Source organism: Crotalus tigris, unplaced genomic scaffold (assembly GCF_016545835.1).
Source record: "Crotalus tigris isolate CLP2741 ecotype Arizona unplaced genomic scaffold, ASM1654583v1 scf7180000019964.508439, whole genome shotgun sequence".
NCBI classification, from domain to species: Eukaryota; Metazoa; Chordata; class Lepidosauria; order Squamata; family Viperidae; genus Crotalus; species Crotalus tigris.
In genome coordinates this window covers 369754-380000 of record NW_024097794.1, presented here as the reverse complement: position 1 = coordinate 380000, position 10247 = coordinate 369754, and the positions used below count along the sequence as shown (strand labels likewise).

General features: G+C 43.8%; 1 protein-coding gene across 2 annotated transcripts in view; it reads left to right on the top strand.

The window, feature by feature from the left end:
* The window catches only part of CDH24 (cadherin 24), a 42004-nt gene that overhangs the window by 11038 nt on the left and 20719 nt on the right, over positions 1 to 10247 (top strand). The window contains exons 2-3 of one of the 2 annotated variants that reach the window (XM_039365131.1): positions 4615 to 4922; positions 8950 to 9244. In XM_039365131.1, coding sequence (XP_039221065.1) covers positions 4704 to 4922; positions 8950 to 9244 — 514 coding nt within the window. In that variant the 5' untranslated portion in view covers positions 4615 to 4703. Of the gene's footprint in view, positions 1 to 4614; positions 4923 to 8949; positions 9245 to 10247 lie in introns of those variants that run through there. The other variant, XM_039365132.1, reaches the window with a different exon arrangement.

Below are 10247 nucleotides of genomic sequence, written 5' to 3'. Positions count from 1 at the left end.
GTGCTTTGGAGAATAACGTGACCCCTTCTTCCTTGTGGCAGCCCCTCAAATACTGGAACACTGCTATCCTGTCTCCCCTATTTCTTCTTTTCTTTAGACTAGCCAAACCCACGTTCCGCAGTCGTTCTTCATATGTTTTAATTTTTAGGCCTTGGCTCATCTTAGTTGCTCTTCTCTGAATTTTTTCCAAGGTCTCAACATCTTTTTTGTAATGTGGTGACCAAAATTGGCTGCAGTATTCCAGGTGTAGTCTCACTAGGGTTTTATAAAGCGGTACTAATACCTCGCATGATCTTGATTCTATGCCTCTGATGTATTGGCTTGTATTGGCTTTTTTGGCTGCTGCTGCACGTTGCTGGCTCACGATCAAGTGATCGTCCATTAGGACTCCAAGGTCCCTCTCATAGTTACTTCTTTTTGAGCCAGGTTTCGCCCAATCTGTATTTGTGCCTTTGGTTTTTCCTGCCTAGGTGTAAGACTTTGCTTTTGTCCACACTGAAACTCATTTTGTTGGATAGGGCCCATTGTTCAAGTTTGTCAAGTTATTTTTGGTTCCTGAGTTTGTCTTCTGGGGTGTTGGCTACTCCTGCCAGTTTAGTGTCATCTGCAAATTTGATGAGTTCCCCTTCAATTCCCTCATCTAAGTCATTGATGAAGATATTGAAGAGTACTGGGCCTAAAACGGAACCGTGTGGTACTCTACTGCTTACTTCTCTCCGTGTGAATGTGGTGCCAATGGTGACTACTCGTTGAGTACAATTTGCCAACCAGGCTACAGATCTATCTGTCCGTGATGTTGTCTATTCCAGCTTTTTCTAATTTACCAAGGAGTCGATTGTAGTCTACTTTATCAAATGCATTACTGAAGCCTAAGTATACTACGCCCACAGTATTTCGCTGGTCTATTAGTTTAGTCATTTTGTCGAAGTATGAGATAAGATTGGTTTGGCATGATCTGTTTTTTAACAAACCCGTGCTGGCTACTATTTATAACTTTGTTTGCTTCTAGTTACTCGCAGATCTGTTTTTTTGATTATCTTTTCTACGCTCTTCCCAGGTCTTGAGGTAAAACTGATTAGTCTGTAGTTTCCTGAGTCCTTTCCCCCCCCCCCTTCTTTCTTGAAGATGGGGACCACATCAGCCCTTTTCCAATCCTCAGGTACTTCTCCGGTGCTCCAGGATTTTTAAAAGATGTGGTGCAACGGTTCTGAGATAACATCTGCCAACTCTTTCAGAACTCTGGGATGTAATCTGTCAGGCCCCGGTGATTTATGTTCGTCAAGGTCGGATAGATGTTCTCTTACCATTTTCTTGCTTATTTTAATTTTTGTTTCTAATTTCTCCTTTGCAGTGGGGTTTTGTTTTTGTTTTTTGGTATGTTAGGCTATAGTTCCTTTTTGTGTGAAGACTGATGCAAGTATGAGTTAAGCAGCTCTGCTTTCTCCCTGTTGCTTGTTATTTCCTTGCCATCTTTTCTCTTTAGTGGAGCTACAGTTTCCTTGACTTTTTTCTTGTTGTTAATATGTTGGAAGAAACTTTTATTATTATTATTATTATTATTATTATTATTATTATTATTATTATTATTCATGATTTCTGCTGCAAGTCTTTGTTCGTTCTGAGCCTTTGCTTTCCTGACTTCATCGTTACATGGTCTGGCTGTCAGCTGATAAACCGCCTTAGTTATGTACCCCTCTTTCCATTTTTTGTATTTGTCCTTTTCATCTTTCAGTTTGTCAGAGAGATCTTTGTGCAACCATGGTGGTTTCTTCTTGAATTTCTTGTTTTTCTTTTTCAGTGGTATTGTGCTGGTCTGGGCTTTTATGTTCTATCTCCATCCATCCATCCATCCATCCATGTACCCAATGTCTGTCTGTCTGTCTGTCTGTCTGTCTGTCTGTCTCTCCCTCCCTCTCTCCCTCTCTCCATATACATATACATATACATCCTATCTATCTATCTATCTATCTATCTATCTATCTATCTATCTATCTATCTATCTATCTATGAGAGATAAAGAGAGAGAATGGATGAAAATAGATAGAGATAGATAGATAGATAGATAGATAGATAGATAGATAATGATAGATGATTGATAGATCTTCAGCCAGCCAACCAGCCATCATTTCTGTCAGTCATCTCGCTCTCTTCATCCATCCATCCATTCATCCTGTCTGTCTGTCCGTCCGTCTGCCCGTCCATCCTATCTATCTATCTATCTATCTATCTATCTATCTATCTATCTATCTATCTATCTATCTATCTAAGGAGATAAAGAGACAAAGAGAATGGATGAAAATAGGTAGATAGATAGATAGATAGATAGATAGATAGATAGATAGATAGATAGACAGACAGACAGACAGACAGATAGATAATAGATAGATTGATAGATCTTTAGCCATTCATCCGTCCATCATTTCTATCAATATCTCTCTCTCCATCCATCCATTCATCCATTCATCCTCTGTCTGTCTGTCTGTTGTCTGTCTGTCTATCTATCTGTCTGTCTGTCTATCTATCTATCTATCTATCTATCTATCTATCTATCTATCTATCTATCATCTATCTAATCTATCACCTATCGATTTTTTTCTATTGCTGGGCAGAAGGAGATGCCAATCCAGACTCAAAGGATCTCTCTTTCAGAGAGAGCAGCAGCCTTGCCCTAAGTTGGAAAAGAAACACAATGAAAATGTTAAGGGATCCATCTGGCTAGAGGAGAGCCAACTTTTGGGGAATCAGTATTGCTGGAAATTACCTCATCAGGACACTTCATTTTAGAAGAAGCAGCTGCGCCCCACGCTTGCAGAAGGAGGGGAGTTCAGGCGTTGAGGAGGAACACGTGTGTGGCTAGAGACACGCTCGGTGCTGGGATGTGATCTGTGGTTCATGCTAACCGCAGAATCCCAAGATTGCTTTTTAAGAGACCCCGATTGTTTCGTCCATTTGCAAGGCAGATGTTTGTTTGTCTAGAAAATGTATACGGCTGCCCAACATCCTCAGGGCGACTCCAGCTGACAGAAATAAAGCCCCAATACAAAAACCCAATAAATCCCCCCCCCCCGGCGACACAAATATCAAACCAACAATTTGACACTTTGGGGTCCCTGGGCCCATTGGCAAACCCAGGTCTTTGGGGGCCTTTCGAAAGAGTGTCAAGATGGTGGCCGGTCTTATTTCTGCAAGGTTGGTGTCCCCACAGGGAGGGAGCCACCACAGAGAAGGGCCTTCTCCTTGCTCCCACTAGACCAGTGGTTCTCAACCTTTTTAATGCCGCGACCCCCAACCGGCTGTAAGTCGAGGACTACTCAACCGGTCGTAAGTCGAGGACTACTCAACTGGTGCAGCACCGTTTGCAGAGTGGGACTTTTGGCGGGCTCAGCAGGACAGAGACAGCCTGGACAATTCCTATTGGCTTTTGAAAGCCAATAGAATTAGACTCTATTCAAGAGAGTCTATTCTATTGGCTTTCAAAAGCCAATAGAATAAAAGGGAGTAGCACAACTAAGGAAAAGGGGGGGGGAAATGGTGGACTGCGTTGTTTGGCGACCCCCGTGAAATGGTCGTTCGACCCCAAATGCGGTCCCGACCCACAGGTGGAGAACCACTGCACTAGACCCCGGCGTCTCCAAACCTGGCAACTTTCAGGCTTGTGGACCTCAACTCCCAGGATTCCCCAGCCAGCCTGAGGAATTCTGGGAGTTGAAGTCCCCAAGTCTTAAATGTCGATGGAGATTCTCAGTCCTCCAGATCACGGTAGTCCCAGAGGGTGCCTTTTCACGAGGCAACTGGGCTTTCTTGTTTGTCTTTGATGAAGATATTTGGTTGAAGAGGTTACACTTCTCATCCAAGAAGCTTCCTCAGCTCAGAGTTGAAGAAGCTTTTTGGAGGAGAAGGGAACCGTCTTCAAAGAAAAAAAAAAGGAAGTCCAGTTGCCTCCTGAAAAAAAACAAGCACCGTTGGGACACAAGTCTTAAAGCTGCCAAGTTTGGACACCCCTGCACTAGAGGGACTTCCGTAGGATCCATAACATCCTCTGCTTCCTTGCTCTGGTGCAGTGGTTCTCAACCTTTTTAAGGCCACGACCCCCAACCGGTCGTAAGTCGAGAACTACTCAACCGGTCGTAAGTCGAGGACTACACAACTGGTGCAGCACCGTTTGCAGAAGGGGACTTTTGGCGGGCTCAGCAGGGCAGAGACAGCCTGGACAATTCCTATTGGCTTTGGAAAGCCAATAGAATTAGACTCTATTCAAGTGAGTCTATTCTATTGGCTTTCAAAAGCCAATAGAATCAAAGGGAGTAGCACAGCTAAGGAAAAGGGGGGAAACAATGGCGGACTGCGTTGTTTGGCGACCCCCCGTGAAATGGTCGTTCGACCCCAAATGGGGTCCCGACCCACAGGTTGAGAACCACTGCTCTGGTGGATCAAATGATAGAGGTCCTCAATGAAAGACGGTCCTTCAAATAATCTGACCACAAGACAGGTAGAGCTGGAAACACGGAACCCAAAGCTGCCCAGATGTTCTGCTGGTGGGTTCCTTCGAAGACCCAGGGGTTGATCATGGCGGGGAAGCCAGGTTGAAGCTCCAATCTCTTTCCTTGTGTCCAGATCCACCCAGATGGGGTAGCCGATCTCGATGGGCCGTGCAGAAGAGCTGAGCGTCCCGTGGCGAGCTGACTGAACCTCGGGGACAAGCCATGGTCAGCTTTCTGCAGCTTCTCCTGGCTTGGCTGGGAGGGTGTGGCTGCGCAGGCCGCCTCGTGCCCCCCAGCCAAGGAGCCAAGGATGGATCCTTCCGGGGAAACCTGTCTCAGCGTTGGGAGAGGCCGCTCTTCAGGACTCGCCGCAGCTGGGTTTGGAACCAGTTCTTCGTAATTGAGGAATATTCGGGCCCAGAACCTGTTCTCATTGGAAGGGTGAGCCCTGAATCTCCCATGGTTGGGAGGGAGAGATGGACTTGGCAGTTTTGAGGCGTCCTCATTTTCTACAATATATATATACATACATACATACATACATACATACATACATATATTGTAGAAATGGAAGCTCTTTTTCACCATCTGAAGTATGAAGGAAATTTCTCAGAAGGGATCTTACATTGAGGAGAATCCTGCATACTAGCCACAACGGATGAAATATAGACTAGACTAGACTAGACTGGACTGGATGGACTAGAATAGAATGGAATGGAATGGAATGGAATGGAATAGAATAGAATAATAAAAAATAGAATAGAATAGAAATAAGAAATAGAAATAAGGAATAGAATAGCATAGCATAGCATAGAAATAAGGAATAGAAATAAGGAATAGAATAGAATAGAATAGAACAGAACAGAACAGAATAGAATAGCATAGTATAGAATAGAATAAGGAATAGAGATAAGGAATAGAAATAAGAATAGAATAGAATAGAATAGAATAGAATAGAATAGAATAGAATAGAATAGAATAGAATAGAATAGAATAGAAAATAGAATAGAAAATAGAATAGAAAATAGAATAGAAATAAGGAATAGAAATAAGGAATAGAATAGCATAGCATAGCATAGAAATAAGGAATAGAATAGAATAGAATAGAATAGAATAGAATAGAATAGAATAGAATAGAATAGAATAATAAAAAATAGAATAGAATAGAAATAAGGAATAGAAATAAGGAATAGCATAGCATAGCATAGCATAGCATAGAAATAAGGAATAGAAATAAAGAATAGAAATAAGGAATAGAATAGAATAAATAGAATAGAATAGAATAGAATAGAATAGAAGCTGGAAGGGACCCTGGAGATCTTCTAGTCCAGCCCCCTGCTCAAGCAGGAGAACTACACCATCTCAGACAGGTGGTTGTCTAGTCTCTTCTTAAAAACCTCCAGTGATGAAGCACCCACAATTTCTGGTGGCCAGCTGTTCCACTGGTTGATTGTCCTCACTGTCAGACGTTCCTTCTTAATTCCAGGTTGCTTCTCTCCTTGAGAAGTTTCCAATGTGGCCTCTCTACTTGTTCTTGGATATATATATATATATATATATATATATATATATATATATATAATATATATATATATATATATATATATATAGGATAACAGAGTTGGAAGGGATCTTGTAGGTCATCTAGCCCACCCACCCACCCCGTCCAAGCAGGAGACCCTATACCACTACATCAGTTTGATTCCCCTTTCTCCTTTCTGGAGATTCTTCATTCGTGGTCTTTTCTTCTCTAAAGTTCTCCCTGGTCAATTCTATCACAGCCAGAACTGGCATTTTAGAAATTAATGCAAACTTCCCCAAACTTCTCATCATGATGTGATCTTCCTGGAATTGAGCAGAAAAAAAGGGGGGAGAGAGGAAATATTTAAAATTCTGTATTCGATCAAAGGCCAGATCAGAATCAATAAGCATTCCACTAATTGGATGCTGAATACAGAAACAATATAATAGAGACAGTATTAAGACTGTCCTGTCTCTTCTACAAAACCTCCAGTGACGAAGCACCCACAGCTTCTGAAGGCAAGTTGTTCCATGGATTAATTGTTCTTGCTATCAGGAAATTTCTCCTTAATTCTAGGTTGGTTCTCTCCTTGTTTGGTTTCCATCCGTTTCTTCTTGTTCTGCTTTCAGGTGTTTTGGAGAACGGGTTGATCCCCCTCTTCTTTGTTGGAGCCCCTCAGATATTGGAAGAACGTTATCATGTCTCCCCTTGTCCTTCTCTTCACTAGACTAGCCATGCCCAGTTCCTGTAAACGTAATAGTAATAGTAATAATAATAATAATAATAATAATATCCTGGGTAAGGACTCGATAGGTAGACAAAATGCCAAATCCAGTCTGAACATTTGGCTGATTGTGCGGTGATCCATAATCATCATCATCATCATCATCATCATCATCATCATCATCATCCTTGGTAAGGACTCGATAGGTAGACAAAATGCCAAATCCAGTCTGAACATCTGGCTGACTGTGCGATGATCCATTATTACTAGTACCAATAGTAATAGGTGCCTTGGGTGCAATCCCAAAACAACTGGAGCACCACTTGAACAACACTGGCATTGACAAATTCGCTATTAGTCAATTGCAAAAGGCGGCCTTACTAGGAACTGCTTCCATCCTGCGACAATATCTGTAATACCATCAAACACCCACATCTGCCTATCCCAGGTCCTGGGTAAGGACTCGATAGGTAGACAAAATGCGAAATCCAGTCTGAACATCTGGCTGACTGTGCGATGATCCATAATAATAATAATAATAGTAGTAATAATAATAATAAAGTTGGAAGGGACCTTGGAGATCATTGAGTCCAACCCCCTGCTCAGGCAGGAAACCCTATACCATTTTGGACAAATGGCTGTCCAGTCTCTTCTTAAAAACTTCCAGGTTGGAGCATTTACTGCTTCTGGAGGCAGGCTGTTCCACTGATTAATTGTTCTCACTGTCAGGAAGTTTCTCCTTAGTTCTAGGGTTGCTTCTCTCTTGGATCAGTTTCCACCCATTGCTTCTTGTCCTGCCTTCAGGCGCTTTGGAAAATAGCTTGACTCCCTCTTCTTTATGGCAGCCCCTGAGATATTGGAATACTGCTATCATGTCCCCCCTTGTCCTTCTCTTCGTTAAACTAGACATACCCAATTCTAGCAACCGTTCCTTATCACCCTTGATCTGGGTGATCTTCTGGTATGTGATCCATTGTAACGTGCTGTTCTTCAAGTCATAGGAAGTCCACAGCTTGGGAGGACTGGCGATCCAAGCTAGAACTAAGGAGAAATGTCCTCATAGTGAGAAACATTAACCAGTGGAACTGCTTGCCACCAGAAGTTGTGGGTGCTCCATCACTGGAGGTTTCCAAGAAGAGATTGGACAAGCATTTGTCTGAAATGGTATAGGATCTCCTGCTTGAGCAGGGAGTTGGACTAGAAGACCTCCAAGGTCCCTTGCAATGCTATTATTCTACATTCATCTCAAGAAGATGGGCCCACCTGATCTTACTCTTCAACTCTGACAGATTGAATTTCATTGAATTTCATTGAAACCATTGAATTTCATTTTGTTAGACAGTGAACACTGGGCACTATCTAACAAAATGAAATTCAATGGTGAAAAAAGTAAGGTTCTACATTTAGGCAAGAAAAACCAAATGTACAGGTATAGTATAGGGGGTACCTTGCTCAATAGTAGTAACTGTGAGAGGGACCTCGGAATCCTAGTAGACAATCACCTAAATATGAGCCAGCTGTGTGCTGCAGCTGCCAAAAAGGCCAACACAGTGCTAGGCTGCATTAACAGAGGGATAGAATCAAAGTCAGGTGAAGTGTTAATACCACTTTACAAGGCCTTGGTAAGGCCACACTTGGAATACGGCATCCAGTTTTGGTCACCACGATGTAAAAAAGATGCTGAGACTCTAGAAAGAGTACAGAGAAGAGCAACAAAGATGATTAGGGGACTGGAGGCTAAAACATATAAGGAACAGTTGCTGGAATTGGGGATGTCTAGTCTAATGAAGGGAAGGATGAGGGGGGACATGATAGCAGTATTCCAATATCTCAGGGGCTGCCCCAAAGAAGAAGGGAGTCAAGCTATTCTCCAAAGCACCCGAAGGCAGGACAAGAAGCAGCGGATGGAAACTAATCAAGGAGAGAAGCAACCTAGAACTAAGGAGAAACTTCCTGACAGTGAGAACAATTAACCAGTGGAACAACCTGCCTCCAGAAGCGGTGAATGCTCCAACCCTGGAAGTTTTTAAGAAGAGACCGAACGGCCATTTGTCTGAAATGGTATAGGGTTTCCTGCCTGAGCAGGGGGTTGGACTAGATGACCTCTAAGGTCCCTTCCAACTTTACTATTATTGTTGTTGTTGTTGTTATTGTTGTTATTGTTATTATTATCATCCCGTTGGCCAATGTCCTTCCTTGTATGTCTTCCTTCTCTTTGGCAGTTGCACACGGATGTGGATCGTGGGGAGGGCCGCATCAAGTATGTCTTGACCGGAGAAGGGGCAGGCACTGTCTTCGTCATTGATGAGAAGACGGGCAACATCCATGTCACCAAGACGTTGGACCGAGAGGAGAAGGCCCAGTACACTTTGCTGGCTCAAGCGGTGGATCGGGCGTCCAACCGGCCTCTGGAGCCACCCTCGGAGTTCATTATCAAAGTCCAGGACATTAATGACAACCCACCCGTCTTCCTGCAGGGCCCCTATCATGCCACCGTGCCGGAGATGAGCAATGTCGGTGAGTTGGTTGTTGGAAAAGTGAGGAGAACATCTCCAGATGATCTGTGGAATTCCTCTTCCTCCTGAGCCCCAACAGGAAGGGACCTCTAATTTCCCAACGGGAAACTGCTGCTGATGACGTTCAAAATTCAGACCTTGGCGACCGACTCATATTTATGACGGTCGCAGCGTCCTGGGGTCACATGATTCCCCATTTTGCGACTTCCTGACCAGCAAAGTCAAGGGGGGAAGCTGGATTCACTTAACAACTGCGGTGGTTCGCTTAACCCAGGGGTAGACAACCTTGGCTCTTTTATGACTTGTGGACTTCAACTCCCAGAATTCCTGAGCCAGCCTGGCTCAGCTTGGAAACCTCTCCCTTTCCCCTCAGCGTGGCTGGCTCAGGAATTCTGGGATTTGAAGTCCACGAGTCATAAAAGGGCCAAGTTTGAAGACCCCTGAGATAGAGCTTAGAACAGGGATAGGCAACCTTGGCTCTGGACTTCAACTCTCAGAATTCCTGAGCCAGCATGGGGGAACTATGGCTCCCTTGATGACTGGTGGACTTCAACTCCCAGAATTCCTGAGCCAGAACGGCTCAGCTTGGAATCCTCTCCCTTTCCCCTCAGCGTGGCTGGCTCAGGAATTCTGGGAGTTGAAGTCCACAAGTCATAAAAGAGCTGAGGTTGCCTAACTCTGGCCTAGGCCTAGGCCGCTTTATGACTCATGGACTTCAACTCCCAGAATTCCTGAGCCAGAACAGCTCAGCTTGGAATCCTCTCCCTTTCCCCTCAGCATGGCTGGCTCAGGAATTCTGGGAGTTGAAGTCCACCAGTCATGAAGGGGCCAAGGTGGCCTATCCCTGACTTAACCCCTGTGGGAAGAAAGGTTTTACAGTGCAGCAAAATTCACTGAACCGTCTTGCTTAATGACGGAAATGGTCGTAAATATGAACCGGTTGCCAAGTGTCCAGATTTTGACCATGGGGAGGCTGCAGTGTCGTCAGGGTGAATGACTTTCAT